Source organism: Hyla sarda, chromosome 3 (assembly GCF_029499605.1).
Source record: "Hyla sarda isolate aHylSar1 chromosome 3, aHylSar1.hap1, whole genome shotgun sequence".
Classification (NCBI taxonomy): domain Eukaryota; kingdom Metazoa; phylum Chordata; class Amphibia; order Anura; family Hylidae; genus Hyla; species Hyla sarda.
In genome coordinates, this window is record NC_079191.1 from 413,276,849 (window position 1) to 413,294,964 (window position 18,116).

Sequence of the window (18,116 nt, forward strand, 5' to 3'; positions counted from 1 at the left end):
TACTGCCAGTTGGGGAGAACTGGAAATAGGGACAGTAATGCTTTTATTAGGAGAAGGGTGGGGATGGGAACAGCACTGCTGCCAGTGGGGTAGGGGTGGGAATTGTAGACACTACTGCTGGCATTGGGGGAAGAGTGGAAATAGGGATAATACTGCTGTCCCCACATCGAGGGACTAATCATGTTAACCGCAGGCGCTGATCTCCTTTTCCTCCTGTGAGCCGCGGTGCTGGAAATAAATGAGTTGTGAGCCGCGGGCGCAGGATGGAGAAGGGAAGCTGTCACTTCCCCTGCAAGCGGTGAAAGCCAGTGGGCCACGGGCGCTGCAGAACTGCAGAAGTTCACGCCCCCTCCCATAGACATGAATGGAGAGGGGTGTGGCGTGACGTCATGTCTCCAGCCCGGAAACAAAGAGGTTTCCAAGACTGGAGACGTAACCCTGCATACAATGCGGATGCTGCGCGTAGATTGCGGGGGGGGGGGGGGGGGTCCCAGCAGCAGGGCCCCCAGCGATCAGACATCTTATCCCCTATCCATATGAAGATGTATTTGGCCGAAATACCCCTTTAATTCTTGGATTCTTGGCAGCCCTCCCCTACAGATTTCTGATGTCTACCAGGAAGGAACTACTATGCCCGTGGCAAATTGCTTCCAACCCAGGAGCCCATTTTCGTATTGTACAGGTTAAACAGAGATGACTTTGCAGTGTGCACAAGCCTTAATTTCAAGAAAACCCCTTCAAACCTCGAATATAGAAGGTTTATCTAGAGCCATAAAATACCCATTAGCAGAGGTGATTTCTAAGAATTCCTGCAGTATGAAGAGAGAACAGATCGTGCACAGCAGCGGCCGTCTTCAGGAGAGAATACTACACGTTCATCGCTTCTCTCCCCTCGGTAGCATAATCATTATATGAATGTAAATAGATGAGAATGAACACGGCTCCAAACCAGAGGAAGATAATGAGCGGCGGTGATTTGGCAATTTACCAATCACGCAGAACTCATTGTTCTTTAATGATGACTGCAGCACTGAATAAAGCAACCCAAATAAAACAATGCAAGTGTATTATCTGCGGTGTAACAGTACAAAGGAGCGCGACAGCAAGACGCTTCATCATAGGAGGCAATACAGTGCAAGGAAAATCAAGGCGCACTTACTGTTCTTCTTATACATTAGAATTTCAAAGGAGTTCATCTCGTAATTCTCAAACGTCTGTCTGACTTTCTCAATGGTCTCTTTGTCCGTCAACTCCCCATACATAAAACTGAAAAGAAGTGACACATGGTGACAAATCTATGGAATCTGGCCCTTAGTATCATCAAAATGATCGCTCTGTGTTATTACTTTCTTAAAGGGAACCTGTGGCCTCAGCCATTATCTATACATAGCAAAACAGATATACAGTAGTTACTTTTACTTTACTAACCCCGTCAATCTTGCTTAAAGGGGTACTGGAAAAAAAATTTTTAAACCAACTGGTGCCAGAAAGTTAAACAGATTTGTAAATTACTTCTATTTAAAAATCTTAACTCTTCCAGTACTTATCAGCTGCTTTATGCTCCACAGGAAGTTATTTTCTTTTTGAATTTCTTCTCTGTCTGACCACAGTACTCACTGCTGACACCTCTGTCCATCTCAGGAACTGTCCAGAGAATAAGCAAATCCCCATAGCAAACCTCTCCTGCTCTGGACAGTTCCTGACATGAACAGAGGTGGCAGCAGAGAGCACTGTGGACAGACAGAAAATAAATTAAAAAAGAAAAGAACTTCCTCTGTAGTATACAGCAGCTGATAAGTCCTGGAAGGATTAAGATATTTAAATAGAAGTAACTTACAAATATGTATAACTTTCTGGCACCAAAAAAAAAATAAAAAATTCCACCGGAGTACCCCTTTAAGGCTTTAGACCTGTGTTTCCCAACCACTCTAGACAGTCACATGGACAGTCACTGTCACCACAGCTCAGTTCTCAGTGGGGACAGTGCTCAGGTTAACGCCCCATTGACAACTGATCAGTGGTGACCACCCCCTTGACAGCCTGTGGACAGTCATTGTTGCCGCCTTTGTGCTGTCAAGGGATGCCCACTGCTGTCAATGGGGTGGGAACCTTAGTGCTCTCTTCGTTGAGAACTGAGTGGGGGTGCTCTTACTGGGGGTCAACATCACTGATAGCTGGCAAATGGAGGAAGGTTAGATCTAGTGGTGTAGTTCAGTCTTTTTCACTTCAACTGGGCTGGGCTGCAATACCAAATCTAGCCTATAGCACGAGTAGCGCTGTTTCTCTTTTTTTTAAGGGAAATTCCAACTAAAATATTGATATATTACTGTGCCCATGTATAAGTCCAATAATACAATTTTTTTTGTGGTCTAATATTGGTTAAAAATGATTGAATTTTTAAATACCAAAATATACAACGTTCTATTGGTCAGACATTTGAACCCATCATGTTAGTACCACAGCGATAACCACTATTGGTCACTACAAGGAGAAATGAAATATTACATCTGATCATTTAAATGAATAGCGCTCCATGTAATACATACTGATGGATCCTCCTCTATGATATCCATATGACATATAAATTACCAGCATTGCTCTCTTTATTAAAGGGGAACCCCGCCCCTAGACATCTTATCCCCTATCCAAAGGATAGGGGATAAGATGTCAGATCGCAGGGGGAACCGTACGGTTGCTGGGACCGCCTGTGATCTCCGGGCCGGCACCGCAGCGTTCTTTTGGAAGGAGTGTGATGGCTAGTACACAACGATGCCGGCACAGAGATTATGGGGGATCCTAGTGGCTCGATAGGGGATAAGATGTCTAGGGGCCGAGTACCCCTTAAAATTGCATTTAAAAACCTGAACACACGAACACACACTAAGGATCATTGACTTGTTGGGAGTATATAAAGCTAGAGTTGAGAAAAACTGGTGTATACCATTTGTCCCCCCAGTTACAATGATAGACATACAGATGTAGAATAGGCAATGTTACTTAACAAGGAAAACACTGCAGTGCAATATATTTTATTTCTTACCTGCATGTGCTGCTTTTTTGCATAACTTCTGCCCGGTGGTATCCCGACAACTTGCAGAACCCGTCATTGCTGTAGACAATAGGCCAATCCACTATCTGGGCATTACCCAAGACAAAATTAGTTTCTGTTCCAAAAAGACAATAAAAAAATATTTAACTGGCATAACCATAGCAACCGGGTTGCAGTATGAATAGCTTAACCCCTTCTGATCTATTATTTAAATTAGTCTGAACATGACTTGACTTAATATACATGTAATTCCTGTTTCAGATAGACAAGCCCTATATTGTTCTGTCCACCTTCAAGCCACATTTCTCTGCGGATTTATTCCATATAGCCATAAAAGATACACAATAAAATTCTGGATTCCTGCAACCACCATTAGGGGGAGCTGAAGAGTTTACTGCATACTGATTGCACCTGAGGTCAAAAATAATAAATAAAAAAAACTGAAACAACTATGTTAAGCTCCACCGCATCTCCTAGTGGTGGAAAGAATCTTATCAATAGCATTTTTTGTCTGTTAAGCTGGGTTCACACCAGATTTTGTGTTCACATTTCATCGGTTCCATTCAATACGTTTTGCTGTATACAAAAGCGTAGTTGACTATTGTGTACAGCCAAAAAAAAAAAAAAAGATACATTGCAAACTGCTTATTTTATTATGTAAATCAATAGGAAATGGATTTTGCTATATGGCAAACAGTAGAAACGCTATTTAAAGGGGTACTCCGCTGGAAAAAATTTTTTTTTTAAATCAACTGGTGACAGAAAATTAAACAGATTTGTAAATGACTTCTATTTAAAAATATTAATCTTTCCAGTACTTATCAGCTGCTGTATACTACAAAGGAAGTTCTTTTCTTTTAACATTTCCGTTCTGTCTGACCACAGTGCTCTCTGCTGACACCTCTGTCCATGTCAGAAACTGTCTAGAGCAGGTTAGGTTTGCTATAGGGATTTGCTCCTTGTTACGCCAAGCGCTTCGGGTCCCCGCTCCTCCCCAGAGCGCTCGCAGCGTTTTCCTGTTCACAGCACCCCGGTCAGACCCGCTGGCCGGGAGCGCTGCGATAATGTCCCTAGCCAGGATGCGATGCGTGACGCGCCCGCTCGCGATTCGCATCCCGGCCCGCTTACCAGACTCGTTCCCCGTCTGTTCTGTCCCGGCGCGCGCGCCAGCTCTCTGCAATTTAAAGGGCCGGTGCGCCACTGATTGGTGCCTGGTTCTAATTAGTGTGTTCACCTGTGCACTTCCCTATATAACCTCACTTCCCCTTCCCTTCCTTGCCGGATCTTGTTGCCATTGTGCCAGTGAAAGCCTTTCCTTGTATGTCCAAAGCCAGTGTTCCAGACCTCTTGCCGTTGCCCCTGACTACGATCCTTGCTGCCTGCCCTGACCTTCTGCTACGTCCGACCTTGCTCTTGCCTAATCCCTTGTACCGCGCCTATCTCAGCAGTCAGAGGGGTTGAGCCGTTGCCGGTGGATACGACCTGGTTGCTACCGCCGCTGCAAGACCATCCCGCTTTGCGGCGGGCTCTTGTGAATACCAGTAGCAACTTAGAACCGGTCCACCGACACGGTCCACGCCAATCCCTCTCTGACACAGAGGATCCACCTCCAGCCTGCCGAATCCTGACACTCCTACTCTGGACAGTTCCTAAATTGGACAGAGGTTTCAGCAGAGAGAACTGTGGTCAGGCATAAAGGAAAGTAAAAAAGAAAAGAACTTCCTGTGGAGCATACAGCAGCTGAAAAGTACTGGAAGCATTAAGATTTTTAAAAAGAAATAATTTACAAATCTGTTTAACTTTCTGGCACCAATTGAGTAAAAAACAAAATTCCAACAGAGTACCCCTTTTACGTAAATTATACATTTTTATCCTTTTCAAGATTATAAAATGTATACATTAAACATAAACGCAGTGTGAACCATGCCTTAGGGTCTATTCACGCGGCGGAATTTCTGCCAGTGTAATTCCGCTTGCGGAATTTCCGCCAGCGGAATTCTGCCTCAGATGAAAGCCCAATACACTTCTCTGGGTTTTTCGCACTCCCATTGACACTTCGGAATTTCTGCAAGCGGAAATTCCGAAGTGTCAATGGGAGTGCGAAATCCCATAGAAGTGTATTAGGCTTTCATTTGAGGTAGAATTCCGCTGGCAGAAATTTTGTTGTGTGAATAGACCCTTAGCATACCTTCTCCCTTCTCTAGGATCCAGTATATAGAATATTATTCCGGAGGTTAAGTGAAAAAAACCGACCTGTAGCCGAACATGACCTGAGCTCTGCGCTCTCAGCCCTTCTCAGTGCTGATTGCTGTTAGGGGTTAGGATTAGGATTAGGGGTTAGGGTTATGATTAGCGGTTATGGTTAGGATTAGAGTTAGGCTTAGTATTAGGGGTTAGGATTAGGGTTACGGGTTAGAATTTGGGGTAAGGGTTAGGATTAGGGGTTAGGATTAGGGGTTAGGGTTATGATTAGCGGTTATGGTTAGGGGTTAGGATTAGAGTTAGGGTTAGCATTAGGGGTTAGGATTAGGGTTACGGGTTAGAATTTGGGGTAAGGGTTAGGATTAGGGGTTAGGTTTAGAGTTTAGGTTTAGGGGTAAGGGATTATGATTAGTGTTAGGGGTTAGGATTAGAGGTAAGGGTTAGGATTAGGGATAGGGGTTAGGATTAAAGGTTAGGGTTAGGGGTTAGAGAGCGAGAAGGATCCGGCTGTAAAGCAAAAAAGTGTCTCTGTGCAGAGGGTCACATTCCGCTACAGGGACACAGTTTTCTTCATTACACTGGCACCCACAGTCGCTGGAATGTCTGCACAGAGATTTTCCGTGCGGACATTCCGAGATCTGAACATAGCCTTACTGTCACGAGTCTATCACTGCTTTATAAGGCTATGTTTACATCTCGAAATGTCCACACATTCTGGAGACTGTGGGCGCCGGAATAATATGTGTCAGTGCTAGGATAGAATGGGAATGCGCCGTCTCATAGACGTGTGGAGTCCACAGAAAGAATGTACAGGTTCATTTTTTCTGCGGGCACGGAATTCAGAATTTTTGCGCCGGAAACATCTGGCACGGAAATTCCACTATGTGCACAGCATAGCAGAGTCACATTGAATTCAACGGGACCCTGCTGCAGCGGAATCTCTGTGCATGGAAATTCCAACGTGTGAACATGGTCTAAATATTGCACTTCATCTCTCCAGGTTAAAATGTTCAATACACACGTACACACGAAGTGGTGCAGATTTTCGTGTGCAATGAGGCTCTTTTCACATAACTCTAGTGTGAACACAGCACTAAAGAGGTTGTCCTTTTAGACAACCCATTTCTTTATGCTCTGCATGGGTGATAGATGTAACAGAGAAAGGGTTCACTTGGGGCCCCCCTCTGTGAGTTAAAGGGGCAAGACACTACAAAAAACAAATTCCTCTATGGTGGACCTCTTCCATGCAATGTACAGAGGGCCCAATGACTTTAATGGGTGCAAACTATTTCCTCAATGGAAAGTAGTTGACCCCTTTTGTCACCAATTATTGATAATCACTGCTGGGGGTCCCAAAGAATCACGTTAACCTTACGATAGTTTTCCAAAACCTATGGGCAGCCATGGTTTTCTATGTGCAGCCCCTTTAACATGTTAGGTCTGGGTTCTCAGTTGTTGCAAAACTACATTTTCCAGTTGGCAGTTGTAGTTTTGCAACAGCTGGAAAGCAACAGGTCAGTGGTCTCAAACTGTGGCCCTCCAGATCTAGCAAAACGTCAACTCCCAGCATGCCCGGACAGCCGTTGGCTGTCCGGGCATGCTGGGAGTTGACGTTTTGCACCATTTGGAGGGCCATAGTTTGAGATCATTGCTATAAGTAGTCCATGGCATCACAAGGGAAGTAGTATGTCTTGCCCTAGGGGTCCATAATCCCCCCCTTGTGATCTGCTGGCATTTTATCGTCTCTGTCTCCTTCACCTAGGCTTTCAAAGTCCTTGATGTCCTAAGAACATTGCCCGCTGAATGATCAATGAGAAGGTCTCACACTCCGGGAATTGGCTCGGCTCCAGGCCAGAGATACGGATCAGTTTTACTTTAATGGATGGGAATCTTTTATGCAGAAGACGGCTCTGACCTGGCTCTTGTTTAAATAAACCCAAAGCTGCTTAAGGGATTAAGGTGCTACAACATTACATCACAATAAATGTGCACGGAGATTACACTGGGGGAAAACTACAGACAAGAGGAAAATAGCTTTAAAAGTGTGATCGCACCTCCTAAACAGGTTTAATCTGCTTGTGGATGGTAATCCTGAAAACCTTGCCGAAATGATCATCTTAAAGAGCAGAAAAGTAATCACTCAGCCTAATACCTGAGGAGCTTTGTAATCAACGTTTCTATTGCACCGTAGCATCTTGGATAAAGAAATTACGCTATTTCATGAAGAATTTGATTGCAAATCTACAACCGTTTTGTGTATACAGCTCCAATGCAGACCTATATGTCTCCATGGTTAAAGACTTTCCTGTCCCCTACATCAAAGTCCAGGGCTATGGTTCTGTTTTACAGACAGGTAAGGGTATTAGTTCTATATTAGAGACTGGTACGATGATAGCCAGAAGGGTACTGGTGCCCTATTAGAAACTGGTGATGATAATACACTGCTAAAAAGAAAATAAAGATAAAACATCCTAGATCTGAATGAATTAACTAATTGTATGAAATCGTCTTTACATAGTTGAATGTGCTGACAACAAAATCACACAAAAATTATCAATGGAAATCATATTTATCAACCCATGGAGGTCTGGATATGGAGTCACACTCAAAATCAAAGGGGAAAACCACACTACAGGCTGATCCAACTTTATGTAATGTCCTTAAAACAAGTCAAAATGAGGCTCAGTAGTGTGTGTGGCCTCCACGTGCCAGAATGACCTCCCTACAATGCCTGGGCATGCTCTTGATGAGGTGGCGGGTGGTCTCCTCAGGGATGTCCTCCAGACCTGGACTAAAGCATCCGCCAACTCCTGGACAGTCTGTGGTGCAACGTGGTATTGGTGGATGGAGCGAGACATGATGTCCCAGATGTGCTCAATCGTATTCAGGTCTAGGGAACAGGCTGGCCAGTCCATAGCATCAATGTCTTCCTTTTGCAGGAACTGCTGACACACTCCAGCCATATGAGATCTAGCATTGTCTTGCATTAGGAGGAACCCAGGGCCAACTGCACCAGCATATGGTCTGACAAGGGGTCCGAGGATCTCATCTTAGTACCTAGTGGCAGTCATGCTACCTCTGGCAAGCACATGGAGGGCTGTGCGGCCCCCCAAAGAAATGCCACCCCACACCATTAGTGACCCACCGTCAAACCGGTCATGCTGGAGGATGTTGCAGCCAGCAAAATGTTCTCCATGGCGTCTCCAGACTCTGTCACATCTATCACATGTGCTCAGTGTGAACCTGCTTTCAGCACAGGGCGCCAGTGGCGAATTTACTAATCTTGGCGTTCTCTGGCAAATGCCAAACGTCCTGTACAGTGTTGGGCTGTAAGCACAACCCCCACCTGTGGATGTCGGGCCCTCATACCACTCTCATGGAGTCTGTTTCTGACCGTTTGAGTGGACACATGCACATTTGTGGTCTGCTGGAGGTCATTTTGCAGGGTTCTGGCAGTGCTCCTCCTGCTCCTCCTTGCACAAAGGCAGAGGTAGCAGTCCTGAAGCTGGGTTGTTGCCCTCCTACGGCCTCCTCCACGTCTCCTGATGTACTTGCCTGTCTCCTGGTAGCACCTCCATGCTCTGGAAACTACGCTGACAGACACAGAAAACCTTCTTGCCACAGCTCGCATTGATGTACCATCCTGGATGAGCTGCACTACCTGAGCCACTTGTGTGGGTTGTAGACTCCGTCTCATGCTACCACTAGAGTGAAAGCACTGCCAGCATTCAAAAGTGATCAAAACATCAGCCAGGAAGCATAGGAACTGAGAAGTGGTCTGTGGTCACCACCTGCAGAACCACTCCTTTGTGGCATTGGGGTGTGAGGTGCAGGGTAGATGTTATAACACAAGGGGCAGATGTTATTAACCCCTTCTTGTTGTGACGCCAGGGCGTAGTTTACCGCAGTAATACCGCTGGTTCTGGTCTAGGCATGGGGGCAATGAAGACGCCGACGCCAAGTTATGGACAAACGGTAGCTTTACTGAGGGTAAACAGATGACGCAGTCTATGCAGAACAGCCAATATACCAAGGAGGTGACCAGTGACACAGGGGGACCTCGCAGGCTGGCTGGGACTTGCAGTAGTTAGACAGACTTTGGTGAAGGCCACAGTGACTACATGATGGACTTGACTTGACTCACGTGATGACTGACAATTAGATGTCTTTGGCTTACTTGCAATTGACAGGTGACTGCAGACTTTAGGCTTGAGGCCTCCAATGCTCCGGACACACACACTGAGATGACTTGACTGCACTGGACCTCAGGAACTAAGAGCATGGAAAGAGAGAGATTGCAGCCCCTCCCCTGGTTATATAGGGGGGCTGTGCAAGGAGCCCATAGGTCACTTGGGGAGTCACCTGGTCTCTAGTGTCTCCTGGGTAACAATCACATGGTATAACAATTAAAGAAACATTAAAGCAAATAAAGAAACATTATTATTAATATGAATACATTATTAATATTACAACTTATATGCGCAGGGGATAATGCATGAAGGGGGCCCTGGGGACATGGAGAGACTCTGCCTGACAGGGCAGGAGAAGTATTGGGAAACACCATACTGTATTGAGCCACCACAAACTCACCCACTTTAATGAAGTCATCCTTGACGCCCAGTCTTGGAGGGCGGAAGACCGTAATCACCTCTTGGGATGCAGCACCACCTCTTGGGATTAAGGAACGCCTATTTCTTCGGGAGCTCTTGACTCGATTGGAATTGCAACTGGCTCTCCCTCGTCGAATGCTGGACCAAGGGTGGTCACAACATTCTGATTCACAAACTTCTGGTAAAAAGGGGGAATCTCCATGTCTTCCCTTTCGCCTTCAACAAGTGGTTCTTGTTCGCTGGGGGTCATACAAGACAGTACATCGACGATGACATTTGACTTGCCGCTCCTGTACTTGATAGTGAAACTGTAATTGGCCAATCTTGAGGCCCAACGCTGCTCGATGGCACCCAACTTGGCAGCATTCAGATGGGCCAATGGGTTATTATCCGTGTAGACAGTGAATGGCGTGGCAGTCAAGTAGTCCTTAAACTTTTCAGTCACAGACGATACGAGGGCGAGAAGTTCTAGCTTGAAGGAGCTGTAGTTTGCATCGTTTATTTCTGCTCCTCGCAGGTTACGATTGGCATTGGCTATCACACGCTCTTGCCCTTCTTGCACTTGGGACAATACAGCTCCCAGACCTTCGAAACTGGCATCAATATGTAGCTGGAACGGCTGACTGCAGTCTGGATATGCCAGGATGGGTGGTTCTGTCAGCAGACGTTCAAGAGCTCGGAACGCTGTCTCTTGCTCTCTGGCCCATTCAACAGGTAGTCTTCCATTGTAGTTCTCCTTTGCCGTGGGGTAGGCCAGTTCTTGAAAACCTCCACCTTTTCAGGATTGGGCTGGACTCCCTCGGCGCTGACGACATGACCTAGGTAGTGTACCTGGGGCTTAAGCAAATTACACTTCGACGGCTTATTCTTCAACCCATGTTTGATCAAGACTTGGAAGACGTCTGAAAGATGACTGAGGTGCTCTTGGTAGGACTTGCAATACACAATGACATCGACCAGGTACAATAGAAAACTTTGAAAATTCAGATGGCCCAGGCATCATTCCATCAGACACTGGAATGTAGCAGGAGAATTACATAGCCCAGACGTCATACTTTTAAACTCGAACAGTCCCATGGGTGTCACAAAGGCGGTCTGCTCTCGGTCCTTCACAGCCAATGGCACTTGCAAATATCCGCTGGTTAAGTCCAAGGTGGAGAAGTAAGCAGCCCAAGGGCTGTGAGTGACTCTTCGATTCTGGGTAGAGGATAAGCGTCCTTATGTGTGACATTGTTCAACTTCCTGTAGTCAACACAAAAGCTGATAGTTCTGTCTTTTTTCTTGACCAGAACAAGGGGCACTGCCCAGGGACTCTGACTTTCTTGAATGACATCCACCTCTTTCATATCGGCCAGTATCTTCTTGACAGTGTATCTTCTCTGCAGATTTCACTTTGCTTGTTGGCAAACTTCTGCTCCGCCTGGAGAACTTTCAAGTGCTGCTGTGCAGCCCTCTGGCCTGAAGGAGACAAGTAGGGGAGAGAGGCATGCAAGGAATCTACTATTTCAGCGAAACAGTTTTTCGTAATGTTCATCCCCAATATAAACTCAGCAGATCCCCTATCTGACACATTAGTTACAATCACTCCCTGCCCTCTAAGTACATGCTCTCCTAACTGAATGGTTGGCTCCCAATATCCATTTCTGGGTATTGGTTGCCCGTTACCCGCAACTACTCTGAAATCAACATCATCAGGCTTACACAATTAACTGGCATCCCAATACTTATGGAAAACATTTTTTAGGTATAGTAGACACTTGTGACCCTGTATCTATCAGCGCCTCCAACTGTACACCTTCTACAACAATTTTTACATAGGGGCAGGAAGCGACATAAAGTGCAAGTCCTGACTTAGGTCATTCAGGGTTTGGACCTGGTGACTGTTTTCCTGAGGGCCGGTCCACGACTTCAGGGGAAATCCATTTAAATCCCAACACTGCATCTTCCAATGTCCTGACTTATTGCAGTAAGGGCATTTGAGTTCCGAGGGCCTATTGGGCAGAGGATTGCGGGGGGTTAAAATAGCGGGGAACAGGGACAGGTTTTCTATGTGTGGGCTGTTCACGGTCAGGTGGAGCGGCCCGGGAGGCAAACTCCTTCACCGCCTTAGTCAACTGTTCAAGGTCCTGCTTACCACTTTGTAGGTCAGAGGCTGTGGCGAATGGCAAAGCAGATGATATTGTGGGGGGGGGCGGTGATGTTGGTGATATGGGCCTAAATACCGCCCTAGTGGCTCTTGGACAGGGGTACTAACTTCCTCTAACTTAGTCCCGGACTCAATCACTTGAACGGCCAGTCTCTTAAAAGGGGGGAAAGACAAATTAGGGTTTTGGACTGCTAACATTCTCAACTGGGTTTTGTCCCACTTATTATGAGCCCCATCGATAAATCTGTCCATTATCACCTTGTTGCCCTGCTCGGGAGTTATACCATCTCATTTTTGGACAGTCTCTAGGGCATTCTGTAGGGTAACGGCATAAGCTCTTAAAGTCTCACCTGGCTTCTGTTGCCGGACATGTACCTCTGACAGAGAATGTGACTCAAATACCTGGTACAGGCCTTCAAAGATGTGCTCTACAGTTGCCTTCTCGAAGGCTGGCCGGGTGAGGACTTCCTCTAGTGCTGACCCCTGTAGTTGTCCTGTGAGCAATTGCACCTGTTGATTAGGAAGGAAAGAATAAAAGACAAACAGACTCTGCATCCTTTCCTTGAAATCCCTCAGGGTGAAGGGGTCTCCATTGTAGATAGGGAAGGCAGGTTTCCCCATGAATACCAGTGCAGACGCTGGAACACCCAGGTTGTTGATGTGGACTGCAGGCAGGACTGGCAACGTTCCAGCCGCTGGGGCAGCAAATGATCCCGCTAGTGGAGATGAAGGGGCACCATCGCCTGGCTGATCTGGAGAGCTGGGTGCTGAAATCTTGTAGACTTTTTGAGTGCGCTGTCACTTTAAGAAGAATTGTGTGCGCTGTCACTTTAAGAAGAATTGAGTGCGCTGTCATTTTAAGATGAATTGAGTGTGCTGTCGCTTTAAGAATAATTGAGTGCGCTGTCACTTTAGGGTGAATTGAGTGCGCTGTCGCTTTAAGAAGCTGGTTGAGGTGCTGCAGCCGCTTAGTCTTTGCTAGTCTTTGCTATTTTGCAGGTACCCGGTAATACTGTTGGGCACTAGAGGGTTAATGTGGCTAATTACCGGCACCGGAGACTGTATACTGATGCCCGCAGGTAATTTCTGAGCCTGCGCTGCAGCGGGTGCTGGGTAATAGACAGCAGAGCCAGGTGCAGCCACCGGAACCTCCAATATGGCTGAGCTTAGGGAACTTCCCGTTTCGGACCAGCTAGTCTTCCCCTGTGCAACACAGGACGGATCTTTGGTTCCTCCTCACAAAACTGAAGAGGGGTCACCGCTGGGGACTTATGGGGTGGAGCTGTGACCGCTTGTGCACGCAGGAAACACTGTACCAATGTAACCCTTTCAGGTACTGACCCTTTACACTCCACAGCAGCAAACAACAGTCTTTCCTTCTCCTCCCTTTCTACGAGCAAAACACTTTCAATGACAACAGTCCCGCACACTTTTCTGGCGCAAACTACTATTGCATAGGCATGCAAATTTAGCATCTGGTGTTGGACACAGTTCAGACTAGGGGGAAGGACTTGTGGCTTGTGGTATATGGTACACACCCATATCCTGTTTGTGGAGCCAAAAAGTTGTGGCATCTGGGTGTGAGGTGCAGGGTAGATGTTATAACGCAAGGGGCAGATGTTATTAAACCCTTCTTGTCGTGAAGCCAGGGTGTGGTTTAGCCTTAATCACCCGAAGGTAATACCACTGTTCCTGGGCTAGGCACAGGGGTAATGAAGACACGGACGCCAAGTTACGGACAAACGGTAGCTTTACTGAGGGTAGACAGATGACACAGTCTATGCAGAACAGCCAATATCCCAAGGAGGTGACCAGTGACACAGGGGGACCTCGCAGGCTTACTGGGACTTGCAGTAGTTAGACTTTGGTGAAGGCCATGGTGGCTATATGGTGGACTTGACTTGACTGACGTGATGACTGACAATTTGATGACTTTGGCTTACTTGCAATTGACAGGTGACTGCAGACTTTAGGCTTGATGCCTCCAATGCTCCGGACACACACACTGAGACGAATTGACTGAACTGGACCTCAGGAACTAAGAGCATGGAAAGAGAGAGATTGCAGCCCCTCCCCTGGTTATATAGGGGGGCTGTGCAAGGAGCCCATAGGTCACTTGGGGGGTCACCTGGTCACTAGTGCCTCCTGGGTAACAAACACATGGTATAACAATTAAAGAAACAGTACATTATTAATATCACAACTTATATACACAGGGGATAATACATAAAGGGGGCCCTGGGGACATGGAGAGACTCTGCCTGACAGGGCAGGAGAAGTACAGAGAAAAACCATCCTGTACTCGGCCACCACACCTTTATTGGGGGTGTCTTGCTAATTGCCTATAATTTCCACCTGTAGTCTGTTCCATTTGCACAACAGCATGTGAAATTGATTGTCAATCAGTGTTCTTCCTGAGTGGACAGTGTGATTTCACAGAAGTGTGATTGACATGGAGTTACATTGTGTTGTTTAAGTGCTTCCTTTATTTTTGAGCAGTGTATAATGGGTATTGGTTTTGTATTAGAGACTGGTTAGATGATAGCCAGAAAGGTATTAGTTGTATATTACATACTAGCGAGATGATAGTCAGAAGGGTATGGGTTCCATATTAGAGGCTGGTGAGATGATAGCCAGAAGGATATTGGTTCTATACTAGAGACTGGTGAGATGATAGTCAGAAGGGTACTGGTTCTATATTAGAGACGGGGGACATGATATCCAGAAAGGTATTGGTTCTATATATTAGAGAATCCCAGCGATAATAGCCAGAGGGGTATTGTTTCTTTATTAGAGACCAGTGAGATGATGCCTGAATGCTATAGGAATAATCCTGCTAATAAAATAATATCCCAAAACGTGCTGGGAACCAAATGGAGACAAAGTAGAATAGGGAAGGGGACAATGCCCTTTGACATGGGCCCAACCAGTATGTACCCAATAACCTATAGGCAAAACATTCAGGGCTGATCTTGCTTCTATTCAGTTTTCCCCTCCTGTTTATTTTGGCAGAACTATATACACTCTCTCTCTCTTTCATATCTATCTATCTCATATCTACAGTCATGGCCGTAAATGTTGGCACCACTGAAATTTTTCTAGAAAATCAATTTTTTCTCACAGAAAAGGATTGCAGTAACACATGTTTAGCTATATACATGTCTATTTCATTTGCGTGTATGGGAACTAAACCAAAAAAGGGAGGAAAAAAAGCAAATTGGACATAATGTCACCAACCTCCAAAAATGGGCTGGACAAAATTATTGGCTCCCTTAACTTAATATTTGGTTGCACACCCTTTGGAAAAAATAACTGAAACCAGTCGCTTCCTATAACCATCAATAAGCTCCTTACACCTCTCAGCCAGAATGTTGGACTCTTCCTTTGCAAACTTCTCCAGTCTCTCTTATTGGAAGGCGCCTTTTCCCAACAGCAATTTTAAGATCTCTCCACAGGTGATCAATGGGATTTAGATCTGGACTCATTGCTGCCACTTCAGAACTCTCCAGCGCTTTGTTGCCATCCATTTCTGGGGCTTTTTGACATATGTTTGGCGTCATTGTCCTGCTGGAAGACATATGATGCAAACCCAGCTTTCTGACACTGGGCTGTACAGTGCGACCCAAAATTCGTTGGTAATCCTCAGATTTCATGATGCTTTGTACACATTCAAGGCACCCAGTGCCAGAGGCAGCAAAACAACCCAAAACATCATAGAACCTCCACCATATTTCACTGTAGGTACTGTGTTCTTTTCTTTGAATGACTCATTCAGTTTTCGGTAAACAGTAGAATGATGTGCTTTACCAAAAAGCTCTATCTTGGTCTCATCTGTCCACAAGACGTTTTCCCATTTTGGCTTACTCAAGTTCATTTTGGCAAAATGTAGTCTTGCATTTTCATGTCTCTGTGTCAGCAGTGGGGTCCTCCTGGGTCTCCTGCCATAGCGTTTCATTTCATTTAAATGTCGACTGATAGTTCACGCTGACACTGATGCTCCCTGAGCCTGTAGGACAGCTTGAATATCTTTGGAATTTGTTTGGGGCTGCTTATCCACCATCCGGACTATCCTGCATTGACACTTTCATAAATTTTTCTCTTCTGTCCATGCACAGGGAGATTAGCTACAGTGCAATGGGTTGCAAACTTCTTGATAATGTTGCGCACTGTGGACAAAGGCAAATCTAGATCTCTACAGATGGACTTGTAACCTTAACCCCTTAAGGACCCAGCCATTTTACACCTCAGGACCCGGCCATTATTTGCAATTCTGACCACTGTCACTTTAAACATTAATAACTCTGGAATGCTTTTAGTTATCATTCTGATTCCGAGATTGTTTTTTCGTGACATATTCTACTTTAACATAGTGGTAAAATTTTGTGGTAACTTGCATCCTTTCTTGGTGAAAAATCCCAACCTTTTATGAAAAATTTGAAAATTTTGCATTTTTTTAACTTTGAAGCTCTCTGCTTGTAAGGAAAATGGATATTCCAAATAATTTTTTTTTTATTCACATATACAATATGTCTATTTTATGTTTGCATCATAAAATTTACGTGTTTTTACTTTTGGAAGTCACCAGAGGGCTTCAAAGTTCAGCAGCAATTTTCCAATTTTTCACAAAATTTCCAAACTCACAATTTTTCATGGACCAGTTCAGGTTTGAAGTGGATTTGAAGGGTCTTCATATTAGAAATACCCCACAAATTACCCCATTATAAAAACTGCACCCCCCAGAGTATTCAAAATGACATTCAGTCCGCATTTTAACCCTTTAGGTGTTTCACAGGAATAACAGCAAAGTGAAGGAGAAAATTCACAATCTCCATTTTTTACACTCGCATGTTCTTGTAGACCCAATTTTTGAATTTTTACAAGGGGAAAAAGGAGAAAATGTATACTTATATTTGTAGCCCAATTTCTCTCGAGTAAGCACATACCTCATATGTCTATGTAAAGTGTTCGGCGGGCGCAGTAGAGGGCTCAGAAGCGAAGGAGCGACAAGGGGATTTTGGAGAGTACGTTTTTTTTAAATGGTTTTTGGGAGGCATGTTGCATTTAGGAAGCTCCTATGGTGCCAGAACAGCAAAAATCCCCCACATGGCATACCATTTTGGAAACTAGACCCCTTGAGGTACGTAACAAGGAATAAAGTGAGCCTTAATACCCCACAGGGGTTTCACGACTTTTGCATATGTAAAAAAATAAAAATTAAATTTCACTAAAATGTGTGTTTCCCCCCAAATTTCACATTTTTGCAAGGGTTAATAGCAGAAAATACCCCCCAAACATTGTAACCCCATCTCTTCTGAGTATGGAGGTATCCCATAAGTTGACCTGAGGTGTACTATGAGTGAACTACAATGCTCAGAAGAGAAGGAGTCATATTTGGCTTTTTGAGAGCAAATTTTGCTCGGGGGCATGTCACATTTAGGAAGCCCCTATGGTGCCAGGACAGCAAAAAAAAACCACATGGCATACCATTTTGGAAACTAGACCCCTTGTGGAACGTAACAAGAAATAAAGTGAGCCTTAATACCCCACAGGGGTTTCACGACTTTTGCATACGTAAAAAAAAAATAAAAAAAATCACTAAAATGTGTGTTTCCCCCCAAATTTCACATTTTTACAAGGGTTAATAGCAGAAAATACCCCCCAAAATTTGTAACCACATTTCTTCTGAGTATGGAGGTACCCCATAAGTTGACCTGAAGTGCACTACGGGCGAACTACAATGCTCAGAAGAGAAGGAGTCATATTTGGCTTTTTGAGAGCAAATTTTGCTCGGGGGGCATGTCGCATTTAGGAAGCCCATATGGTGCCAGGACAGCAAAATAACCCCCACATGGCATACCATTTTGGAAACTAGACCCCTTGAGGAACGTAACAAGGCATAAAATGAGCATTTACCCCCCACTGGTGTCTGTCAAATCTTTGGAACAGTGGGCTGTACAACATTTTTAATTTGCACAGCCCACTGTTCCAAAGATCTGTCAGACACCAGTGGGGTGTAAATTCTCACTGCACCCCTCATTACATTCCGTGAGGGGTGTAGTTTCCGAAATGGGGTCACATGTGGGGTTTTGTTTTTTTTGCGTTTGTCAAA

General features: G+C 45.1%; 1 protein-coding gene across 10 annotated transcripts in view; it reads right to left on the minus strand.

The window, feature by feature from the left end:
- KCNH1 (potassium voltage-gated channel subfamily H member 1) overlaps window positions 1-18,116 on the minus strand; it is a 436,746-nt gene that overhangs the window by 350,671 nt on the left and 67,959 nt on the right. For all 10 annotated transcript variants that reach the window (XM_056568221.1, XM_056568217.1, XM_056568220.1 and 7 more), the window contains 2 exons: window positions 3,041-3,164; window positions 1,160-1,266 (listed from right to left, as the gene is read on the minus strand). In XM_056568221.1, coding sequence (XP_056424196.1) covers window positions 1,160-1,266; window positions 3,041-3,164 — 231 coding nt within the window. The remainder of the gene's footprint in view (window positions 1-1,159; window positions 1,267-3,040; window positions 3,165-18,116) is intronic.